Source organism: Pyxicephalus adspersus, chromosome 2 (assembly GCF_032062135.1).
Source record: "Pyxicephalus adspersus chromosome 2, UCB_Pads_2.0, whole genome shotgun sequence".
Lineage (NCBI taxonomy): Eukaryota > Metazoa > Chordata > Amphibia > Anura > Pyxicephalidae > Pyxicephalus > Pyxicephalus adspersus.
The window spans coordinates 42265606-42292068 of NC_092859.1; the positions used below are offsets into that span (position 1 = coordinate 42265606).

Genomic DNA, 26463 nt, shown 5'->3' on the forward strand with positions numbered 1-26463 from the left:
TTTGACATCTGCAAGTGCTAATGAAGATTACATAGTTACGTAGTAGGTTAGGTTGAGAAAAGTCACACATATCCCAGATATAAAACCCTATAAGACATAGTTGGTCCAGAGGAAGGCAAAAAACCTGGTACAATTTGCTTGAACAGGGGAAAAAAAATCCTTCCTGATTCCCTGAGGCAATTGGATGTTTCCTGGATCAACAGTCCCTGTTATCTTTACTTTAAATCCTTAATACCCAGATATAATCTGTGCTTCTAGAAAAACATCCAGCTTTTTCCTAAAGCAATCTATAGTAGTTGCTGAAACTACTTCCTGAGGGAGCCGATTCCACATTATCACAGACCTTACTGTAAAGAATCTCTTCCTTATCCAGAGCTTAAACTTCTTTTCCTACAGACGCAGAGTGGCCTCTTGTTTTATGTAATGATCTCAAAGTGAATAATTGGGAAGAGAGTTCTCTGTATGGATAAAGGACATATGGACTATATGTAAAGGGTCAATCATCCACTAAAGATAATGGTGAGAGTCATACAAATATTTCAGGCAATATGTCCTATGCATTAGTCTTGCAGAGCTCTTCTCACTACATGCTTCTATTGTCTGTTATCCTATTATTCTGTTTCTAATCTAATGATGCAATGCTTCAAAGCAATGGTAAAAAGCCGCAAACATTACAAATGTACCTAATTGGTTGTTGAAGATCATAAAGAGCGAAAAAAAATACCCTCAATTTACCTTCCCTTTGGGTCCCTTTACAAACTCTTGCTGCTAGCTGAGCAATTGAAATGAATCAGCTCTTTGTAATGTTTATATTTGTATAAAGATTCACACAGAGGACATTTTCTGTGGCTAACAACCTCTAGGCTACTCCAGCCTTTGCATTTCTCAGCACGAGCTAGCTTTTATTAAAACCCATTGGGAGCATCCGTTGGTGATTCCTCTCTAACTGTACCGAGGACAAGGACAGGCCCACTGCTAGCTGTTCAGGAGGCAGGCCATTAAAGCTTTGGGAATTATTTCCAATTCTTTCTGCCTGCCACAATAGCTATAAGTTTGTAAAATGTGCATTGCCACTTCAGCATTATGAACACCGTGATCCCTTAGTGCTGTAATTCAGATGGGCAGCGGAATTAAACAAGTGATTGCATTTCTTTACCTGCCAACCTTCTAGCTGTTCCGTGGGGAAGCAAATTAAACTACTACTCATTTTGCAGTTAAGTCACAATATCTGTATTTGATAGGAGTATAGTGGTTTTCCATGTATATTCCCGTGTTAGATTTTCACTTCTTAGTTGTAGAAAATAATTTTCAGTGTTTTCGCTTTCATTCTGGCTGTTCAAGCCAAGGATAATTCTGAGAGCTACTTGTTTGACGGGAACATTACAACTAAAGTGAATCCTTAGCTTCCTGTTATGCATGGAAAGTATGTTTTTTTATAAGGAGGAGTAATTATATATTTTTAAAGTATTTATGTTTAGTCACTGGGAATTTAGCAGACAGATGGCAGCTTTCAATAGTGAATAAATATGCTGCTGCAGGGTTAATTTTATGTTTGGATGTTGTACTAGGTTTAGGGTCTAGGGTAGATTGTTGTTAAAATGGAACTTTTTTGGGCCAGAAATAAATACCAATCTGCATAGTTCAGAAAAGTTAACAAACATTTATATTATGCTTACATTTGAGATAATTTGATATTGCTTTACCTGTACCCACTATTCCTGCCAGTTCCCAGTGTAGCAAATTGGATCCCGTGTCCGACTGAAAATGCCATTTCTCTGTCATTTAAAGTGAGAAAGTAGTCAGTGTATTTGTGCAATTTTTACAATAATGCATTCATTTAAACCAGCCCCAAAATCTCCTCCTCTATTCTCTGTCTTTATGTCACACCCTCTGCTTGTAACCAACGGGACACACAACAGGAGGGTGTGCAGATCCTGAGTGCAAAGATATTTGCCAAGTCATCCATATATTTATATTTTAGGGTGTAGGTTAAAGATTGAGGGAGTTAGGGTAAACCAGAGTTGGGTTTACCTTATCACCGACAAACACAACCATTTCTGCCATTTAGCACTATAGATTGAGGGTGGTTACGTGTGCTTGGTATACCCAAAGAGCCCACTGCATGTCAGGGCCTCAATTCTGAGAACACATACGTATTTTTTTTTGTTTATTTGGTAGATGTACATGTAAAAGACATCATCTTACTTTTAATTCTTTCAAGAGTAAGTTGTAATCTTTTAAAAACCTTTATATTTATAATTTGTAATATATTTATGGGGTCATATATTCTTGCTATATATGCAGGTTTTGTGAGGGCTGCAGTACTGGGCTGACTTTTTGTGAACACGGCAAAGAACTGTACAGGAATCATGGCTTCCATAATTGTGTCATCTTTGAGCCAACATCTCTATTCAGTAGATGCTAATAGTGACTGGTGTCTTTCTTGTGCAAGGAAATGCAAAGGCATTGGCAGGGGCAGTATACCTTGATTCATTACATTTATACACTACTTGGCATGCATGTACTGAGAAAATAAGATATACCTAGCAGAATTATTAAAGGTGGTTCTAGACAATAGGTAGCCTTTTTGCTTTACTTCTTTGCTTGGATGAAAAATGGAAGCATTGGAAAGAAAGTCTGTTTCCTGTGTGCAAATAATGTTTCCATTTATAAATGAAGTGTGTCTTTTGTACAAATTGTTCTGTTTCTGTTACTTAATTGTAGAATATGGAATAAACATTGTTTATGGCAGAAGCTGTAGGCACAGTACCAAATATCAGAGCCTGTCCTTTGAAAACTAGAGGTCATCTACCCTCGTTATGGGCACTGGCATGTTAATCAGTGCTGCATAAATCAGTTAACTGCTTTTTGCCAAGAATTGCAGTTACATTATTATAGATTGCAGTACACAGTGTGCAGACTTACAATTCTGGGGATCGCACAAAATCGCTTTTCACATTTAGAGCTATTTACCGAAACACAAGTAGAGCAGAAAACAATCGGCAATTACCTTATGTAAAAGCACTCACCATAGGTGTGTTCATGTTATAATGGAATTCAGAAGATTGTCTATTTGATTTTAATTGGCCTGAAAATTGAGTTTTAAGAAGCCAGTTGGATACTTTCTGTCACACTGGTAAAATTAATTTAAAGAGTTTTCCTTCTACACCTGTAGAATTTTCTGAATCACTTTTAGGCATCTTGTTAATTGGTAAAAATAAAGCTACTAGCGCTGCTTATTCATTCAGAAAGTAAAGTGCAGTATCCATGTTAATCAATCTTACAATTTAGGTTTACTTTACTAAAGGCGATGCCAATGGGTTTATATTTTGTATGAGTTGTTGTGTTTGGATGTCATGGAGGTTTACTACCAGCACTTACCAAGACATGCATACATTTATATCACTCAACATCCATGCCTGTCAACATGAACCATGAGTATAATACATCAGTAAAGCTGATATATTTCAGCATGTTCAGACACTGGGTTCAGTTAGAATGGTTTACATATTTACCAACAGCCCTGGATATTTAGAGGCTTTCAGTACTCTGCCACAGACTTCCATCTACCTTCCCATGTGATTTTAATGTCATCCCCTGCTTTTGTCTTTTTTTTTATAAGAAGGGGACACTAAGTGTAAATTTTAGGCATTTAGCCATTATTTATCCCTGTCGTAAAAGTTTATTCCATTGCTTAGATACTTTTAAAGGTCTTTACCAAGCCACGGTCAGGTAGACCAACAAATGTTTCAGCCAACTGCCCTGAAAATTTGTCTTGACACAAGGAAAACCCAGCAGATTTAGCTGAAATACAGGCTTCTCCACAAACAAGTGGGATACACAAAAATAGTAGCACAGTCAAGTTGTAAGAAAAAAACCTTTACTGTGCCATTGCCACAAAACAGCCAATAGTCACAAAGGACTGCATGCCATCATTGATGCTAAAGGGGCAATACAAAATATTAAGAAATAAAGGGCGGAGGGACATATCAATATTTTCCTCTTGCTTTGTATTGTTTGTTGGCTGTGATCCTGTAATCTCAGAGTCTCTCATAGTCTTATTTGGATCCCATCAATAGTAAAGAAAGTGTTTTTTTTCTTGATCTCTCATCTTACAAGTTATGCTGAGGATGTAAACTTATGAACACAACATTATACTATGTTTGCCTATATGATTTATTCATTTTTTTTAAAAAATTGAGTTTCACTATTTCGTGCCTAAACATTTTCCAATATTGTGGGTACTTATATGTTAAATTTACATCTGGAATATACAACATTTTTTGCTTCAGCAACCTTACGTAAACTTTTTAAAAAGTCATTTCCTCTTTGTTTTCAGGAGATGTGGTGGATGTATATCAGAGGGAGTTCCTGGCCCTCAGGGATCGTCTTCATGCTGCTGAACAGGAGAACCTAAAACGCTCCAAGGAACTCAACCTGGTCCTGGATGAAATAAAAAGGGCCATATCCGAAAAACAAGCCTTACGAGACATCAACCGCACATGGAGCAGCTTATCTGGTGAGACAATAAAATGGAGCTAACTTCTTCTGGCAGACTGCCCTTAAATGTGTCTGGAGTGATAGACTGTTCTGGGTATTATGGGCTTTTATAAATTGGGCTTTTTATAAATTATATAAATTATATTCTATTACTATTCATTGATTATTTTTAGCATAGCTGATAGTTTTGCAATTACTGTTCCATATAATAAAGAATCCTGCAGAAGTTCCCTAGATAATCCTTTCCCTCAATCAATTTTTGGACAGCACTGTTAGATATTCCGGATGTACTTTTTTTCAAATTCGAATAACATTTTATAAACATTTTACTAGTAAATTAGTAAAGTTAGTTTATTTAAAAACAATTAAACTTGCCATTTTTTTATTCTTTCTCACAACTTTTATAAATGAGCAGCTTAAAGACAACCAGGTACTAATGAACATCTGCGATAGTCTGCATCTCTGCTATTAAATTGTTAGCATAGTACTGCTTTATATGAATTAATTCGGTATATTTGTATTTTTTGCTGTTTTTTTTCCCACATGTTAAGCGGACTGTAAAGCTATGCAGTATGGTACGTACATAGTAAGTACCTGAGCTTAGTGGTTACAAAAATTAGATAAAATATGGCTTTGTAACATATTTCTTAGAGAAAATACATAAACTCTGCATTTCACACAATTTATTTTACTTGTTTAAGCTCAAATCCAGCCAAAACATCTTTTTAGTTGTAAAAAGATTTGGGGAGAGTAAGGGTAAATAAATTATAGAAATATTTTACTTATATCTCTGTATATAGGGCCCGATTTGTTAAAGCTCTCCAGGACTTGAGAGGATACATTTTCATCAGTGAAGCTGGGTGATCCAGCAAACCTGGAATGAATTTCTTCAAAGTCCTTTGCTATTTGCTAGCAGATGTTTTGAATCCTGGACCGGATGAATTACAGGTTTGCTTGATCACCCAGCTTGATAAAAGTGTATCCTCTCAAGTCTTGGGGAGCTTTAATAAATCAAGCCCAGAGTTTCTATCTCTATATGTATGCGTGTTTATTTTCTATTCTGAATACCTAGTTACAGGTACCAGGTACAGGTTGAACCACTACTAAACATGAACATATTGGAAGCTGAAACAATCAGCTGCTGTGCTTCCTGATCTTCTTCACAATGATCCATAGAAGAGCACTATAAACACAATGTTCCTTATTGTGTTTACAAAGAAAGGAATGTGACATCATGCAGAGACTTGGACAGAGCTGCTTTAACTCTGTTCAGCCTTGGCTTGCAGTGTAAGATCATGGCATATGTAATCTATTGCAGGTTTATTGATTTTTTTTGCTGCAGAGCTGCTTTGATTAAGCGACTTCCGTACATGTTTATTTGTCTCCTGCTAAAGTAACAACCGCAAACTAGCAATCATTCTTTTACTCTTTCTAAACACATTGGGCCTGATTTATTAAAGCTCTCCAAGATAAGAGAAAATAGACTCATCCAGGATCATCCATGATAGTTTATCTTCTCCAATCTTGCAGGCCCAATCGGACTTTGTCTCAACTAAAAGACACAGTTTGGTCTAGTTGAGTTAAATCAGCAGGCCTGTCAAGAAAACAAGGTTCACAGGATTGACAACCCACCCCACTCTGCATGTGGGAATTCCCAGTAAAACCAGCCTTAGTACAGGTTTTGTAAAAATCAGTGGAGAACTAGCTTTGTCCATCCCTGGACTTCTGGCTGCACTTCAAATGAAGATTTAAATATGGCACATACTCTGCCCACCCCCTGCTCAGATTAGTGGGGTTGAGCACTTTGGGCAGACTGAAAGCTCTAGAAAAAACATTATTGTTACCCTGCTGACTTTTAGGCCAATGTTCCAGCACAAATGAGGAATTCTGTATCTCAAGAAACCCCTTTGGCTCTTCCTGTAATAGGCCTGAGCTATCACACTAACAAATAGCGCTTTAACATCTCTATAGCACACTTACAGTCATGAGAAATAAAGAAAGTAAACCCTCTTTCGAATCTAATGTTTTATGTATCAGGAGATAATAAATAAAGTCATCTAGTCCTTAGCAGGTGCCAAAATTATTTCTAAGTTTGGGTGCAAGACAACACACAACTGATTCTACCATGTCATTATTTTTTTGTTTTGAACAAACAATTAAGCAAAAATTGAGAAGCTATGTGTGGAAGACTAAGTAAATACTATAATTCATTAGCTTGTATAATGCTTTAGCAGCATTATCAAATTCTATATGACTTTATCAGTCTCTCACATCATTTTTGACATTTAACATGCTAGCTGAGGCCTGTAAAGTCTAAGATTTAGCTCTTTTTTGAAAATTTTCCCAACATTCTATGGTCTGACATACACTCCTGGGAAGATTGGCAACTGTCTTGACTGTTTTCTTTTTGTGCATAATCGTTCTCACCGTAGAATGAGGGACTTCAAATTGTTTGGAAAATCACTTGTAATCCTTCCTAAATTGATGGACAGCAACAGCTAGTTCTCAAAAACCCTTGCTAATGTCTTTCCTCATTGGCATTGTGTTAACACACACCTGAGTTCTCCAGACCAGCAAAGTACCAAAACGTCCACTTTATAGAGGTGGTCACATTTGCTGACTTTCAATTAATAAATGCATTTGATAAGCAGCACCGGGCTGTTACCTACTCCCTTAATTCCTATGGTAGTGGCAAGGGTGTACCTAATGTTTCACACATTGCTTCTGTGTTTTGACTTTACCTAATTTTAAGACCTGCTAAGAACCAGATGATCTTTTTTTTTTATACCCTTGTATACAAAACTTGTATTGGAATTGAAAGGGGATGTACTTTCTTTTGACTTTAATTGCCAGACACTCTAGCTTCACAATGGCATTGCAACGTCTCACAGGTATCAGCTTTTTGCAAAGAAAGGGGAAAAGATGTTGTTTTTCATTTACCATCTGTGACAGGACTGCTCCTCGGCCTATACATCAGATTGTATCAAAAATTCCTGAATATAGACCCAACTTGAGCATGGCAGTGTTTGCACACATCTCTTGAGATCCTGCCACTTCTTCAAGAGATCTAACCACCAGGCTGCCAAAACACCTGTAAGACAGACCCTCCCAGGCAGGGGAAAGATATCAAGAGACTTCAGACAGTTCATTTTCCTCACCATCCTTGAATGGGTCAGATTTGAAAATGCAGAGTGACAACTTGTCTTAGAGTTACCCGGTTGTTCTTCAGGATACGTCCAGCTATGTGTCCAGCTATTACTCCCTCTTGTGCTCCAGACTCACCAGAATGATTATTTATGGTCATAATAAGTGACCTTACCCACCCTACCCTCAGCACTTTAGCAAGTGTCACAGCACAGTACTCCTTCTGGTAAAAAGGACTGGTAGATCACGAAAGAGCTAAAATCACTTTTGTAGGTGATGTATATTGCATCATTTGAGTGCCACTGGACAAGATAAGAGAAGCTGGAGTCTCTTTCAGTACTTGGATTATGATATTTCTTTAGGGAAGCTGTCTTAATGAATTTTGAATATGTAGACTAACATCTCCAGTTATGTTTTTATTCAATTATAGGCCTGGTTCTTATTTTATGTTTTCTCTTATAATATAAAAGTAGAGGCTTGTTTTATTTTTTGGAAATTCTGTAAATATATAGTATTCCATGGTCACAGCAGGATTGTGTGGCTTGCCCAGTTTTTAGTCACTTCCCCAAAAAGGGCCAATACTTGTGTCATTGGTTGTAACATAGGAAGGTATATGCGTACATTTTAATGGACTTGGCTACAATAATGTTCCAGGGTGCAGTCTGTACCATTCTATATATCCAGAAATATACTTACCTTGAGTGCATTTGGAACATAGGTGGTGGCAGTAGATTGGAGTTGTGTCTTGGGAAGTAACTCTCCCAGTCTGGACTGACGTTATCACCGCACCATCTAGATTTGTGTTTAATGTAAAAGCAGTAAATGCTCACATTAGTGAACACAATGTAATTTTTGATTGCAAATAGAGATATTGTAAGATTAAGCATGAAGATATTGTATAATGTGCATGTTTTATTGTTTTATTTTTTAGACCGTTTCTCCCTATTGGTTCACCATACATAAACTATATTTTTAAAAAAAGTAAGAAATTTGTTAATGAGCCTTTCTAGGTATACTCATGCATGAAGCTACCTGGCTTTTCTGTCAAGATGCAATCATTTTTAGTGAATGTTTTTTTCTTAGGCTAAACTGGTTCTGTCACTTCCAGGCATAATAGCCACATAGCCAGAGACAGTTGTGGATGGGTATTGTAAGCATGGCCTCCACTGGATGGTCACTCTAGAACAGTGTTTGCCAACCTTTTTGGTCCCGCGGACCACTAAAACCACCGTCTCCCGGCGGCGCATGCGCGGGGAGCCAGGTGTCATTTAAAGGGGGAGGAACTCCCCCAGAGTGATGTCATTGACATAACCCAGCCCACTCTGCCATCGCAAATCTGAGCCCTGCAATGGGAGAGTGGGTGGGTTGTGTCCAGGGACACCGCCCGCCCACTTCCCTCAGCCTGGGAACTGTACTGGGGACGTGGTTCGCGGCTCTGGTCGGTGCATCCCCCCAGCGGAGTCCTTCTCCTGACCCCGCTTGGGGGTGCACTGGCCAGAGCCACAGACCACCGGTTGGTGACCGCTGCTCTAGAACACCGGACTTATTTCTTGTGACTTCTCTCAAAGTCAATGACTTTAAAATATGGAAAATAAACCCTCAACATAAGTTACAGCCAACTAGCATTTTTAGAAGAAGGGTTTAGGAAAGGCAAGTTGAATGTTTCTGTTGAATTAAGTTTCCTTTAAATGGCTTATGGTTGCTTGAGTGTCCTACTATGTGTGGAATTTGACTAATATTGGTTACCATAACTATAAACTTCAGCTCAGTTTTTTTAGAAGTCTTTGGTACTGCTGTAAATTTATGATTCCTGCATCACAATTTCATCGCAAGAAGAAAATCTCAAAGCAGACTAATGAAAAAAAGCAAGCTAATGAGTGCTCATTTGTATTTCACCTTCTGCATCCTTTTAAATAGATTCTTCTAACCTCTCCCCGAGTGAATGTCTTAGTACATTCTGGGGTTTATACAAAGAAAACATGTTTTTCTCGCAGCTAAATTGAACTAATGATTCTTTTTCAATCCACAGGCTGAGCCTCATCAGTCGGGGCCGCTGCAAATGAGTTCAATTGTCTGCACAGTGTACTCTGTGTTAAATCCCTATCAGGCTTTTTTTAACGTTATTTAGACATCACCATCTGAAAATACATTTACCTCGTCTTGGATGTTTTTCTTTAAGATGAAACCAAGTTGAAACTGTGGAACATCACAAACAAGAATGTATTACATCTACCGACCATTTTCCATCACCTTCCCCACCTGCTATCAAAGGAGAACAGCTTGCAGCCAGCAATACATGTGGGTCAGGGTCGGACAGGAGGTAAGCTTGTTTGTAATTCATTTTGGTCATGCCACAAGAAGTTCATAGTGTTAACCAGTTAACATAGTTCATCAGTGGTAGACTAACTGATGTACATTTCAGTCTATTAGACAACTGAGAAGTTTTAGACACCAGGTGTTATGTGCATCTGTTGTCAACATAAAGATATGTACACATTTTACACAGCTTCAGTTTTTTCGGGAAATTGAGCAATTATCTATAAGCATACCCACAACCCATAGATAGTATCCAGTTCTTGGTACTTTAGTGTGTGTGTCTTTAAAAACAAGAGCAAACTTATGACTATTATTCTAAATATTACCTAGGTAGCCCAGTAAGTAGTTTTATGTTACTGGTGTTGCAAAGCTGCCTTCTGCATTTATATGTACTCAATAAACAAACTGATAACTGCCCAACATTGATGATAATATAGTTAACAAGACTGTATGCAACTAATTTAGCTAAAGTTACACCAGCAAGATCATGATTGTATATTGCATAAAATGAATCAAAATGTGTTCACCGACAACAGAAGTACTTTTACTGACATATCCATAAACATGTCTCTCATTCTCAGAGGTGTAGGAATTCAATCCCAGATCGATCTGCAGAGGAATAAATTGACGCACTTCTGATCCTTATGGGTCATGGCACCATAATGTTGCTCATCGATCGATGTTGTGACACCATATTGTTGTTTTTAAGACCGATCGTCTTAGTTTGTCCTACTGGGATCACTCACTCACCGCTTCCTCTCTGACTATTAAAGAACAGAAAGGTGCTCTATTTTGTTCTAATTTGAGGCTAATACAACCAAAGCTGATACTTTATCTTTTTGGTGATATACACTGTGGTGCATTGGAAGAGATTGTCTATAACAGCATGGGGTCACATCACTCTTTACTGCATAAAAAAGTCTGTGTTATTGGTTTTAAAAAAAAAATCGTACTTTTCAACATCAGTATTTCAGTGATATGATATTGACTTGGTCATCAAATACTATCTGAATAAATATATAGATGAGGTACTAATAATAATAACGCTGTGTCCTTCAGATGAAGCCTACTGGTGAAACGCGTTAAGGAAAGGTTATTGTGTATCAATACAAATTGTGTGATTGCTCATTTGTCATTTTGTACGTTGCAAGTATATATCCTTTTGTGATATGTTTTTTTATAATATTATATAATACATTGCAACAAATCGTTTTTAACATATTCTGTTGTTAGTGTTGATATTTAGCACCATCAAAACACATGCAAGCCTTCCCTGCTGGGAAAAGAAAGTACTTTACATTGTAAGCATTCAAGAATGATATTGTTTATTGTCTTGAAAATGACCACAGGAGGTATGCCCCTGTGCATGTAAGTGTACACATTCATATACTCACAATAATGGCTCAACGTACAGGATTACAAGAGGCAGATTCAGCACTGTCCTAATACAAGCGGAAACTTGTCTACAGACATAATCCATACCATGAAGGCAAAACTAAAATTGTGTCTGCAGGCAGGGGGTTACCTATGTAACCCATTAGAAGAAGGGGAAGAGTATGTTCGAATTTGAATAACTTTCCATTTCTTACTTCATTTATAATGGGCTGTCAGCTGATTTCCCTTTCCTAAAGAGAGTCATCTGGGCCTTCCTGGTTAACTCTCACTGCAACTCTCACTCACTTTTACGCCAATTGGGAGTTTTTACATTTACACTTCTACAGTTCCATTGCAGGTAGCATGCTTATTAAAACTTCCTTTAGAATGACCGGCTACATTGTTCTTTGTTGTATTGTTTATTAATATACAGTGTTGTGCTTTACTTATGTTAATGTTCTTTCCTACTGTTTTTTTTCTATTTGCCAGTATCTATAGTAATGGGAATCCCCAGTGTGAAGAGGGAGGTGCACTCCTACCTGACAGATACCCTCAACTCCTTGATATCGGAGCTCAACCAGCAAGAGAAGGAAGACTGCGTGATTGTGGTGCTGATAGCAGAGGTATTTCAATAGCATTCTATATCTAAAACTGAACTCCAGCCAAGCATAAATACACACAGTTAAAAGTCATATTTGGAAACTATTTTGCCAAAAAATGTTTAATTCTGTTAAGCTATTCATAGACAGATCCCAAACCACTACAGACCCTAGCCTGCATAATGCCTGTTGAAGGAGTAGCAGCAAAGTGATGTAGTAACTCTGTTAATGAGTTGTCAGCATGTTTAATGCAACAGAGCTTGTTTGTCTATAGATTTTGGCCATTCTACTCCAAGGTCTACTGGATAAACTATTATTGAAGACTGATATCATGATAAACTCAGGTGCTTTGTGCTGGTTGCACTTAAAAATAACTTTTGATGAGTACATAATCACATTCTTTTTTTTATAAAAAAAATTTTTGCCATATTATATTTTTTTGTTCAATACATTCTGACTTCAGAGCTTAACTGCTAAACCATGCGGTCTTAAGGTAATCATTTTTGGATTGGAATGCCTAAAGTTTTGGATTAAGTGGGAAAGTGTTGAAACCCATCAGGTTTTTTTTTTTTCTTGTTTTAATTGTTTCCTTTAATTTTTTTGGTTAGAGAGTGGTGGAATATTCAAAATATTATGTCACTCATACTTAAGGTATAGGGAAATCTTCCAATAGGGACACTAATTAGGTAACAATTGTAGCAGAGGGAAATTCTAATAAAAATATAGTTCTCTATGTATGCAAGGAGTAAAAAAAAGTTTTTTATTTACTTAATAGGGGGGCGTCTAACCAAAAGTGATAGTTTACTTTTAGTCAGTTTCTGGTAAGTAATTATATATCTCCCAGTAATTTTTGTGCTGAAGTCCCCTATGCATGTCAGTACAGTAGGATCATACTCTTCCTGTTAAATTTTCAACTTATTTTTATATTTGTAAGAAACGCCAGGAACAGGAGGGACACCCGTTGTAGTAGGAGTAAACCTTGCACATGGAAATGGAGCCAGAGATTATGGTTCATCTTAATATGTTATATTATGTCGAACATATGTTATTATGGAGCAATGTGTATACTTGTTGCAATGGGCCTAATTTATGAAAGCTCTACAAGGATAGAGACAATACACTTTCATCAGTGAAGCTGGGTGATCCAGCAAACCTGGAATGGATTTTCTTAAAAATCATTTGTTAGCAAATGTTTTCAATCCTGGACCAGATGCATTCCAGGTTTGCTGGATCACCCAGAATCACTGATGAAAGTGTATCCTTTCCAGCTTTGGACCAGGCCCAATGTGTTTCCCTTTATTTTCAATAACACCACAATTTTTCTGCTTGGATTGGCTGCAAAGGATTTTTTTCTACAATTTTCCACCACTCTCCAATCCAATTTTTTTTTTCTGAGCTCCTGGGGAGACACTCTTCCCTTTGTTTTAAATCTGTTCAGATAACTGGTATTTATCCTTGAGATCATTGAAAGGTTACACTGACTGTGAAGCATGATATTCCAGCAGGAGTAATGCGGAGGTCACTGGTACACCTGACTGAAACTTTTGACTCAGATACTTTGGGTTCATCTATAGTTTCTTGTCCCAACAACCCAATGCCTTTCTCAAGCTTGTGCTTGGGCAGATAACCAATAATTACACTGAAAGAGATAAGGCTAAAGCAATCAGAACTACAGGGAAAGCGAACTCCTGGGAATTATTCAGCCGGTCTCCTGGTATAAAAGAATGGAATAGTGTCTTTTTGTATTTGTTGTCCTCTCTCTCAGCCCTTACTGCCTATGTGTGCACTGGCATGTGATAATTCTATTAACACTGCAGTAAAACATGGCTGAGAAAACTGCTTCTGCAGCAGAAAGAAACAACTTCTACATCTCACTTGTGTATGTATGTCAGGACAAATATTTGTATTGTTTCTGACACTTCTTCCTGGTCTCACCTTTTATATAATGACCAAATTGTGTAGTTCTTTAGGCCTTTTTTCTTTAGTGTTACTCTGGACCCAGATATAAAAAGATAGCACATTGCTGTAGCTGTAAGCTGTTTTCTTTGGCTTTGCCTTTTTTTTTTTCTATGTATATCATGATATTTAGACTCCTTACCTCCGGCTATAAGCTGCCTTAGGGGACATATCCAGGGGTATATGTAGAATATAATGTATTAAAGAGTGTACAGGTAATTTTAAATAAGATGTCCTTTCTGGATTTGTTCATTTCTGAACTGGAAAAATGAAAAGACACATGCAATGTAAAGCTTACTGAGCTGCAAAGTTGAACATTTATTTAATAGATTCATTGATCGATTGCTGGTGGCCCCTACATGATACTGAACCTGTTTTTAGGTTTTTCCTCTCCTCTGAACATTCTATATATTAGATGATTATTGATAATCTGCATTTGTGGAGCATTTCTTTAATGTCACATTGTTTTGTGTCATTTATTCGCTATTCTGATAAAGTGCATATGCACGAAACGCCCTGAAAGTGTACATTTCATGTGGAAATTAATTCTCTGTCTGTAACTACTAGTTTCTTTTACATGTTTTTTTTTTTATTTGTTTGGTTTTTACTTCCATATTAAATTATTTGAATGCATTTTTTCATAGTCCCTTATTATTTGGCCCGTTTATCTATATAGATTTATTTTGGGATGTAGCGTTTTTACCTTAGAACAAATCACATATTGCCTGCATATAGACAAATCGACTCATTCATTTTGTATATGTAAAATTAAGTTGCTTTCAGCAAAGTGGATAAGGGTGTACATAAACTTGTGAGAAGAAAACTAGAGCTTTTAGATGAAAGTACATTTATAGGATTTCATACTGTACTGAGATTAATTGCCTGCAGTATTAGCTTACTTTACAATTGGTCTAGTCCATTTTTAGGTCAATTTCTTTTTTTTTAGAACAGGTTTACATGTGCCTCTTTACTGCACAGATCTGTTCGGTTTTCTAAAATCCCTAGAAAACTTGCATGGCAGCGCTGACTTCTAAAGAACCAGTGTATGTAACATGACGTCTTCCTGAGAGCCAACAGTTCCTGGCGTAAGGAAGTGGTAAATGCACCTCAACCTCATCTGTAGTGTGAATTTAGTTCTACTCAATAATTTACTTTTTCCAAATATTAACATGTGATCAGGTTTATTTCTTTATTATCCACTAAATTATTTTAATACATAATGGAGTGGAGCCAAAGCTCTTGATAATTGAAAAAGTTGAAGATCAGGTTTTTGTTTTGGCTTTCTGTGTTCTTTTAGCACAAATTAATTCTCCTTTTATAAATTAGTTACCTTTTATATTTGTTTCCAGAGCAGGGGTCCATGAGAAATCTACTGGGTACACTTAGACAAGTTATAGTTAAATTTTCCAGTTAATTCATGTAGTGTCTCAAAATTAAAAGTGAAGGTAAATCATCTTGATAAGGACAGTCAGGAACAAAAAATTAGTAAAGGTTCCAACTCTTCACCAAAATAGGACATCAAATCATTCTGCAGCTTTGCAACTACCATTTTCATGCCTGGTCATTGATCCATAAACCAGAACTGTTTTGACGTTGATTTATTATCCAATTAGCTGTCTGGAAGTAAAAAGTGGAAACATTTAAATAGGCAAATTAGACCACTGCTTCCTATCTGTGTGGAAAAGCAAATCTTTTGGCCGGTAAAATATATTCACATATATGTATCTACCTGTGTATTCATCAAATTGTAGCTCTTCTATAATATTATCAAGTAGATTAAAATAAGGAATGCCTCGTGTAGCTCACTGGTTACAAGTAATGCGTAAATTCACACATCATTTGTCATCTCTGCAAAACCATTCCAAACCACAACAAATGAATAAGGACACTGGGCCCGATTTAATAAAGCTCTCCAAGGCTGCAGAGGATACACTTTAATCAGTGAAGCTGGGTGATCCAGCAAACCTGGAATGGATCTTGTCCAGGAATAAAAACGTTTCTAACAAATAACTCTGAAGAAATCCTATCCAGGTTTGCTGTATCACTCAGCTTTAATGATGAAAGTGTATCCTCTCCAGCTTTGGAAAGCTTTGATAAATCCAGGCCCAATGTTCTTTTGCAAAGAGCAAAGAAATTGTAGGCTCGCATATTAAGATATCCTATTTGCAGAATAGGTATAGTTGTGTGGATTTTTGGCACCTATTTATGATATGTATGTAGAATATACATAGCAGGGCTAGCAAAGTTTCGCTAAAGATAAAATTGCTGATTACTTACTATAATAGTTGAAACTTGAAATTAGGATACCCATACCTCAGTTTGTAAGGTGACCTGGTGAGATCTATAAATTGTTTTGAAGTTTTTTTTTTTTGTCAAAATGAAAGAGAAGCTAAGAAACATATTTCGAAATTCTAAATGTATATACCAAGATTGTTTTCATAAGTCAACTTGTTGATTGGCAGTGTGTGCAAATAAGGCACAGAAACTAAGTTTCAGACTAGTCTTATCCAGAGCTTCTGGTAGTGATGATATTGTTTTGCAGGCTGATACCAAGGTTCTGGCTCCCAGATACATACCCAAACAGGGTTAGCATTGGAGGATAGTAGACAGATAAAATTGACAACAGTGAGTCAGGCTGATCAGCATGGTACCAAGAAATGAGACAGAAGGCAGGGTCAAAAAGGCAGGCAGAGGCCAGGCAACTATAGTTCTGGCAGAACCATGTGGTACCAAGGGATTGGAAAGGAGGCAATCCAGCAGAGTTTGGGTAATGGTAGTTAAGACAGATCCAGCGAGGTACCGAATGGTAAGACGGGAGGCAAGCTAGGTAAGGATCTGGCACAGGTCAGATCAGGAACAAAGAACAGGTCAAAAGAAAATGGCTAGCAGACTAAGATCATCAAGCAAGAATGGTAGAGAGCTGCAGCCTTGAACACACAAATAACTACTGACAACTGAATAGCCAGTAGTATTGAAAGTTGAAATTTAACCATTGCACTGCCAGTTTTGCTCTTATTGTTGGTGGTGGAATTACAGGTTGCAATACACTATTGCATCTCCTGTTTTCTTCTTCCCCAGGTGTGCACATTGCGAGGTGCTGGCCTGACAATTAGAAAGAAAAATTTTGGTTTATACTCAGGTCACACCAGTAGATGCCGCTGTGCCCTCATGTAAATTGGGTAACAAGTTCTTGGCATGTTAGGCATGAGACTTAAGTTTGTTGTATGCTTTACAAGAGGACACAGTGCCATCTACTGGTAGCCAGTAATATTGCACAAAGAACATTTAGGATCCATCATAACCAACTTAAAAGTGCAAAACACACCATGTTAATTTTATTGTTAAATGTTAGCAGTGATGGCTTTATTTTGTTCTTTAGGTTTGTACTTAAGTCAAATCATTTTCCAGTATTTGCAAGTAAAAATACCTCCAAAGTAGGTGAAAGGAGTTATACCTCAGTTTATATTCAAGTATATAAAGTTATTAACGATAATATTGCTGTCTCCAAAATTGTCATAGAGAGGCTAGATGCAGACTAGTGGCTAGATTAACAGACATTACGTAGGCATGATTTATTGTTGTCACAGAAATGCCATGCAGTTATTGCTGGAGTGCTTGTAGACTTGCAGTGGTTGCTGACAGCCTGTAGAAGATCAACAGAACTTAAATGTAATAAATGATGAAAACAAAGTGTTTATTGTAAAAATTTCCAAAGCTGAACTCTAGGCAAATATAAAAGGCACACATTAAATAAGTATCTCCGTAATCAATAGTACATCATTTAATGTACTTTTTAAGTGTAAGCAGTTTAAGTACTGGAATTCACCTGGTATCAGCCTCTTGCAGTTCCTGCAATCCCCAATCAGTTGACAAGAAGTATGCTAATAGAAGGCAAAAGAGAGATGTGCTTCTCTTTTCACTGTTCAATACCAGAGTCAGGTCCAGAAAAGCCTGGGCTCAGATAAATTTGGGTAAATGGTGCAGGCCATCAGACTGGTCAGAACAAAACATAGTGGAGAAATCCATGGAAGATGATTATATGAAATGACAAAGCTGCTGTACTACGCCACTGTTCGCAGTATGAAGCTTTCAAACTAACAGTGGGTGCAGGCTTGGCTACAGGTCCCATGTGCTCCTCACATCCAAGTAAAGAGGAAAAGACAGGCCACACACTGTGAATCCTGAGTCATGCTATAACATTTATTAGTCTTAAATGAACTAAGGTGATCACAGAACAGTTACACCTAATGAATTACTCAAAGATTAAGCTTCGCTAGGCATGGAAACAAATCTAAGTTTGCCTGTTCTGTGATCACCTTTGCTCACCTGGGACTATAGTTTTATGTAGTTCATATATTATCTTGACATGGATTTATGATGCGTCTGTCGTTTTCCATTGTGCTTAAAGCTAATAGTTTATTTTAATTGTGCTATTTTTGGACGGAGTTCTGCTTTAATGCTTTCAAAAGCACACAAGGACTACGATATAACAGTATTTATCCAGTCATTGCTGTAGTGGAAAATGTATGGGTCTAAGTTGTGTAACACCTTCATAGGGTTCTTGTTGCCTCTCCCATACAATAATTCAAGCCATCCAGGAAATTCGGCAGCCAGCTGGAGTCAACCCTGCCTCAAAAGTTCAGAAGATTATTTAAATGTTGACTGATGTTTAATTTGTGCTGAGAGGTTTGGCTTCTGTATGACAGATAGATTCTGACTATTTAAAATATTTATCTAAGATTTAAACTATTGTTGAAAATTCTGATGACCCAGCACTTTTATATGGGAGGGAAAAAAGTAATTTTATACTAACAATGAACTTTCCCCTTCCTCTCAGATTGTAAGCGCTTTCAGGCAGGGTCCTCCTCTCTGTATCTGTCTGCCTTTTGCAACTCCTATTTATTGTACAACACTGTGTAGTATGTTGGTGCTTTACAAATACTGTTTATTAATATTAATGGCCTTGGCTGCCAGTCTTTGTGAAGAAATAATAATTTGTTTAAAACAATTTATCCTTGACACTTGATCCCACTTTTCTCTGTGGTTGCTCCAAGCAATAAGTAAATGAGACCTGTTTAATGTTTTAAGATAAGTGTCTCTTGAAATTCATTCAGTAATTTTGCCCTTAATAAAAGCATATAGTAGCAGCTTTTGTTATGTTTGCAAGTAAAACATGAAATAATTTGTCAAAAGCTTGAAATGTCACATTTAATGGCAGTGTAATTTATGTTGTTGGGCAATTGTAGAACTCTTTTAAAAGGCTCATACTGAGACATTTCACAATCTTTTGAAAAGTAACAGAGTGTCCACAGAGGATAATTTTTGGAAATACGAGGCGTAATTGTCCTACATACAAGGCAGAGAAAACCCTTGCATAGAACAAGAGCTGTAAATACAGCCTTTATACAACAGCAGTTACTGTATATATCATCATTTTATAGCTTCTTCTGCTTCTCACTATTCAAGGGCATTGCTGAGAATATTAAAATATTGTGCACTGTTAGATACCCTAAGGCAGGGGTGCCCAACAGGTGGATTGCGATCTACTGGTAGATCGCAAAGGCAACGCGAGTAGATCGCGGAGCCCTGCCTTTCAAAATAAACTCTACCGCAGAGTTATTAAGTTCAAGTTTTTATTGTTAGTATATGATTTTGACTTGGTCATTTTAAAAGTAGCTCACAGGCCAAAAAAGTGTGGGCACCCCTGCCCTAAGGAGAGCAATGATGGGCTGTTGTAAATGGAGAGTGTTCACATTGCACTAGTAATTACAAAGGCTTACAGGGATATGGGTAAATAAATGCTGAACCCACTTGCTGTAAACATGGCACCTATATTATTCCCTTTGTGACAGTGCTAGGACTTGACCTCTATCACTATCATCTATGCCCTAATGGAAGGAAAGTCCTCAGTCTTGTGTAAGCTCAGAGTTTTGAATTTAAACCTAACACAGGTCACACAGTGTTGCCCTCTTTGTTAATGACCACCAGTGTGTTGGAGTAGTAAAGAAAAGGTAAGTTTGGGTAATCACATAGGGTAGCTTTTGATGTAACTCAAACACATTTATTGTTCCCCATAAAAAAAGCACCAGCCACCTTTAAGAGGATTGCCACACATGGAGTTACTGTCTGTCTATTGCAGGCACTACTGTATGTTGACATGCCAGTTAACATGAGTGCTTGGTTCATGTTAGCCCGTTTCTGTACCTTGGGAAACTGCAGTGATCTAAAAAAGAATGTCTGATCACTTGTTCACACCAATAGCAGTTGGCTAGAGGGGTCTCTGAGGTGCAAAGTTATGATATAATTGGCTGATCTACCCATAAACAGATTTATATCTTATGTCTAGGGATTACCTATTGGCTGCATATTTCTTTACTGTATATGTGCACATTAAAAATAAATAATTGATTAATAAAGATTTAAACTCTAAGTCCCTACAATAAGTATAATAAAATGTAACAACCACACAATAATAAATGTATAATTTTTTTTATCGTGTTTTTACTTTAACAGAGTGCTTGTTTATGCAGTTAGTCTATAGAAGTTGCTGGTGGTTGTTACAATTTTCTGGCTTAATATTAAGGGCTGCAAGGTGGCTACCAGCTTAATGCCTACATTTGTATTCCCAGCACTCTCTAGCACAAAAGGGTGGCTACAAATAAAGGTATTCTGAAAATAGCATGAATTGTAGCCAAAGACACAAATGTTATGCTGTTTTCTGCAAAGGATATAAAATATTTATAGTGACTGATTAAAGATGTATTTTTACAGCAACAAAAGTAAAAAAAACACTAGAATCATTTTTTTTTACTTTACTGATCATTAATGTTTATAACAGCCCACCCATCCCAGAGTAAAAACTGTCTATTTTCTTTGGCTCAATCTTAGGTTGTGACAGACATTTATACAGTTTTCAGCTGTGTGTCTAGTATATAAGTCCACTAACACCCTTGACCTTCTCTGGATAGTTGATGTATCTTTAAAAATGGTTGCCTCCATTATTCTTGTTGCTTTTCTTAAAACATCCTAGGTGACATTATTCTTAGAAGGATTCAATTCTCTTCAAGCCAGCAAAACTATTTGTAAAAGATTGACTGTATTCTACTTTTTTATTTTATTTTGTAAGTATACCTGTTCAAACATATCTAAGGCCTGAAGTATTTTGGCCATTTTCTATCAGTAAAACAGTAAATTCTCTTTGCTTCTGAGACATTTACTAAAAACAAGCTGGAACACAAAGGTTTTTTTCCTTCCTTGCCAATAGGTGTCAAGTATTTTTTTGTTGCTTTTTTATCTGTTACTTTTTTTTTACCCTACTCCAGAGTAGAAAATTGTGTTTAACTTGTGACAAGGGTAATGGATATGTATTACTACTGATAAAGGTAACTGTGTAAAGATCATTTGGATACTTGCATGTAAGCTATTACAGTTATCAAAAATGTTTTATATTTTTAGCATTGTAGAATGACAATGTGATCATTCTTCTTTTCTTCCCTTCTTTAAGCATGCTCACTGAGTCTAAAATGGTAATGGTAAATGGCAATGGTAACAAAGCCCCAACTAGCTCAAAGTACTACTATTTTCCTTTCCAGTCTGAGTTCTCCTGTGCAGGGGACAAGAAGGAGCTAATATGAAGACAGCTTCAGATACTTGTGCCTAGTGTGTAAATATTCATTATGCTTTTAAAGAAACGTCAAATTCATATATTTTTATTGTATCTTTTCTTTCTGCAGACTGATGCACAGTATGCGACTTCGGTGGCTGAAAACATAAAAAGCATGTAAGTGTTATTCTTTTATGTTTCTTCTGGATGCATTTATGATCCGGCTTTCAAATCAGCCACGCATACTTTGTTATTTCTAAACTCAAGACTGACTCTTAAGTGTGGAATATGGTTTGGAAAACATTAGCAGTAAAGGAGCCAAGGTGTCATTTTAGGATGGTGAGGGTGTAGACAAGCAGAGATTAGCACAAATAACTTGCAAGAGTGAATATTTCTTTGCCGTGTCCTTGAAATGTGAGTGAAACGGTTGTAAAATCTTGGCATAGAGTTGACTTTTTAATTTATGTGTTTGGTGTGCTGCTTCCAACAGTCTCGATTAGAATTAAAAATGCAGTGAATGGATTAGGTGGAAGTATCTGAATCTGATTAATAGACCATAGTATAAAATAAATCAAATATTAGAAAATTAAAGTGCACGTTCACCTTTGGAGATTAAAAAAAATGAGGAAAAAAAAACATGGATTTATCTCAAGTTATAATACATTTTGCTTAGATGGATGTCTAATTTCCATTATGTCTTATCCTTCTAAATATGCTTAGTCATTTACAGTTTTTTTTTCCAAACAGATTAAAGCAAACTAGTCATTAAATATTTATTATGTCTTTAGGATTGAAGGAGGATGTACTTTCTTTTCTTCGTTGCTGTATATGCATTGTCCGAAATTGGGCACTTTAATATGTTTCTATGTCTCGCGTTGCAGAACCATTCATTTTGAATATCACCGCAAAGTACTAAACCAATGCACCTGTATTGTGACAATCCACAATCTACAGTATCGCAATACGTTGCCCTTACAACTATTTGCATATATTCAAGACAAAAGACTGCAGAGCTGTGATTTAGACCTTACAACATGTTCCACTCCAAGGGCTTGTTTTGTCTAGGGGGTAAGGCTTTTAGAGAAAGACTTACCTTATTCCCTTCCCGCAACCACCTGAGCTCTACTCTGCTGCTTTGTTCTCCAAAGATGTCTCAGTGTGATCCAGTATAGTCCAGGGCTAAAATACTCGCACATTAAAGAATATTGCATAAAAGAAGAAATATACATATACATATTGCAAAGAAGAAGAAAAACTCCGGCAGCTGCAGGAGCGGGAAGTAAGGTAAGTTGCAAGGTAAGGTAAAATGCAAAACACTCCCTTAGACAAAACAACCTACTTATCCCAAATGAGGTAAAATTATTTTGCCAAAGGTAATTCCTAAAAGATGAGAAGGTTTTGAGAATAGTTAAAATATAAATTCTGTCAATACTCTTAATATTTTTAAAATTGTAAAAGTTTTCATTTGTTGTTTGATAACAGGAGTAAATATTGTGAACCTTCACTTTGTATAAACACATCTTTAGTAAGTCAATTTCTGACTTTTTAGTGTATGAGTTGAGGAGAATGACAGGGCTGCAACTTTTAACAAGACTTTTTAGGGGAGGGGGATTGCAGGTGTGGAATAAAGGCACCTAAAGGTGGCCTCTAAAAACTTCTCATCATGGCCAATCTCCGGGCTATATTACAGGCAACGTTTCTGACCACTTCTTTGTGCAATATTTCCAAGTAAGTTTTCAGTTCCTGGATGAAGCTGTAGAGTCAAGCTCAAGAGATTTACATAATGTTTTATGAAAAAATATGGGCTTCCAGTACTGACCCCTTTTTCTGAAAAGGCTGGTTGTCTGGCTATCATGCTGATCCATTGGATATGTTACTTACAGAGAATTTTATTATTAATAATATTATTATTAATAATAATAATAATAATAATAATAATAATATTATTAATAAACATGATTTATATAGCCAACATATTACGCATTGCTTTACATTTAATAGGGGTTGTAAATGACAGACAAATACAGACAGTGAAACAGAAGGAGAAGAGGAACACATATGCAGATCAGAACCTTTAATTATTCTGCATGTTTTTTCTCTACATCACTTATTTAGAAACAACGAGGTCAGTAAAGGCAGTCTTGATAATTCTAGGTTTTCACTAATAAAAGAATGTTAAGTGATCAGTTTGAATGAAAAAAGTGTTTTGCTGAATCCTTCCTTAAATGGCCTCTCATCCTCCTATTTTTAATTTTCTTAACATTTTTTTTTACATGTCACTAATTTGGTGATATTTCTGGATATATTACCTAACATTGTATACAGTACATAATACTACATGAAGTTTATATCATGGATTTCTTTTAATCCTTTGCAATTAGGAAGAAATCTGCAGCTGTATAATAAAAGGCCTGAATTGGCTCTGAAGTGGCACATAAGTGGAGAAGGAACTCCCATTCTGCCTCGGGCCCCTTTTACTGAGCTGTGACTGCAGCATGTGATTTGGCTGGTGGTTTCTGCCAATACACCACATAATGGATAGTTATTAGGGGATAATGGGCTTCTTGTAATGGATTCATTGTGTATAGTTGGCTGCTAAAACTACCAGAAGTTATCTAAGAATGTGCTTTGTTCCCAACACATTGATTTCTGATTTATTTCTGTTCTGGATCTTCGTGCCGCCAGTCAGAGGTTTCTTTACATTGATCCACAGGTAGCTCTTGCTGTTGCCCTGAAATCACCAAGTTGCTGGCAATCCACATTTACATTCATTTATTAACTTTTTTAAACCATTTGTTTTAAACACATGAAGTTTTTTTTATAAGGACCATTCACAAACCTACAAACAGATCCAATCAAATTGATGAAAACCAGAGCAACTGTGATCTTGTTGCAGACTGTTCCTAGTGTCATCTTTTCAAGAAATCACAAATAGAACTAGATTGTGACACACCAAAGCCAACTTCTGTCTTTACTTTCTAGCCACTTCACCAAAACACTTTTTCTATACACAGAAACATTCATTCAGTCTTAACAGATAAATACACAGCTTAAACAATTGTAGAGTATGTATTTTGAGTTACCTGCTGAGAATTTTTTATTTTAGTCAGCCTTTCTGATATTACCTATTCACACTCACCAAGCTGCTCCCATACCTGAATGGACAATAAAGGACCTGACCAGTCTGCTGAAGTTTTCTCCCTTTTTTCTGTAATCAGGTTCCTATAATTAAATCGATAGCAATATTTAGTGCAGGAAAACCCCTAACGTGCAAAATTAGTCCTGCACCCCTTTATATAGTGCAGTCTTCTCAGCTGGAAGGAGGGAAACTAGCCGGATGGTAAAAAGTTAACAGGGCAAGACACGGCAAATTTAGAGCTCATAGTTATTTATGCCACAGGTATCCAGTAACCCCTAATATTGTGTCTTAGTGTGTTCTACTTACCCCCTATACTTTGTTCCAACTTTCTAATGCCTGGCTTGTTAGAATGAACAATTTTTACATTTTTTTGTATCATGCTCCAACAGTCCATTGCTGTGTATTTTAATCCAACTGCCTAGTGTTCCATGTTTTAATAGTGTAATCCCGTGTAGTAGTATAATATTGTGATCAATGTGGCTTAACAAATTAGGCTTAGTTCACATTAGCAGTAAAAAAAAAAAACTCAGCCATTTACCCCTTCTGAGTGACTACTTGGCAACTGCTATGCACCTGGGATTGGTAAACAGCGGCAAGTGCTGGGCTTTTTCAGGCCTAGCGGTTTTTCAAGCAGCAGTAATTCCTGGCAGGAGGAAAGTGAGGAGTAAATCAGCAAATCACCTCCTAGCTCTATATCTAGATAACGCAAAACTTTTGTGAAAAAAATTTCACTTGATCTGTAAACGAACTGAGCCTAGCAAGTCCCACGCTTGCTCTTCTTTCCTCTTCTTTATGATGATCACCGTTCCATCCAGTGCTGATCTCATTGGGCATCTGTGAGATTGAGCTTTTTTTACATTATAGGAAAGCCCCTGATGATTTCTTCCCAATGTCAGGCATGCACAGAAGGAGCAACCCACAGCCACCTGGCACAAATACCATAGCACCATAGCAGTAATGACAGAAGAAAGGGGTCCTCCCCCAAAAAATTAAAAAAACAACACATTTTTCTATTATAAAAAAGAGGAATGTCACCATTTATTTAATGTTAAAATGTGGTGATGCTTTAAGAGTGTAAAATCTGCTTTTCATATTCTGCATCCTACCAACTCACTGTGTTCATTCCGTCAGATGTCCTAAATTGTTGGTTGTAATTACTTAAAATTTGTAGGGTACACAGGGCACTCTAGCAGCCCAAAATTGAAAATGCAAATTAATTAATTATTTTCAGCTTCCTACACCTCCCCATTCCAGAGAAATTGGTTCAAGTGTTAGAAGTCAGCAGTAATGTTTACCAGGGTAGTGCGTTTGCCATAGTAATGAAATTTTAGTTGGGGGAGGGGGGGGGACCAAAAGTGTTCCCCACTGCAACTACATTTTTGGCTTTGTATACTCCACCATTCTAGGTAAATTGGGATTCAAAGAAGAGAAGCAGATCAGGGTAACATAGCATGACAGGTATAGATTTGTGACAAGTAGGTATTATTTAGGTGCCCCATCCCAATGCTCCTTTCTATGTAAGTGGCCCTTGGGGTCCCCAGTTTGCATTTTTGATTTAAGAACTCCTAGACGCACTTGCTTTTAATACTGCAACCCCAATGTTGTATTCTCACAAATTTTTACAATTCTGATCCCCATATCTTGAAATTTGTAAAAGCTGGGGTGCTGAAATAGTGGTTACTACTAACTACCGTGTTTCCCCGATTTTAGGACATCCCCATTAAGTAAGCCACCCCCGATTTTTAAAAAAATAATTAAAATAAGACACTCACCCGTTTATAAGACAGCTCCAGATATCTGATCCTGCGTGTGTGTCCTTTGTGCTGGCTGCA

At 36.9% G+C, this 26463-nt stretch overlaps 1 protein-coding gene across 2 annotated transcripts in view; it reads left to right on the forward strand.

Annotated features, from left to right (window-relative positions):
- MGAT4B (alpha-1,3-mannosyl-glycoprotein 4-beta-N-acetylglucosaminyltransferase B) overlaps nucleotides 1-26463 on the forward strand; it is a 258169-nt gene that overhangs the window by 133956 nt on the left and 97750 nt on the right. For both annotated transcript variants that reach the window (XM_072400585.1, XM_072400586.1), the window contains exons 2-5: nucleotides 4340-4519; nucleotides 9824-9964; nucleotides 11824-11957; nucleotides 21623-21669. In XM_072400585.1, the coding sequence (XP_072256686.1) occupies nucleotides 4340-4519; nucleotides 9824-9964; nucleotides 11824-11957; nucleotides 21623-21669 (502 nt within the window). The remainder of the gene's footprint in view (nucleotides 1-4339; nucleotides 4520-9823; nucleotides 9965-11823; nucleotides 11958-21622; nucleotides 21670-26463) is intronic.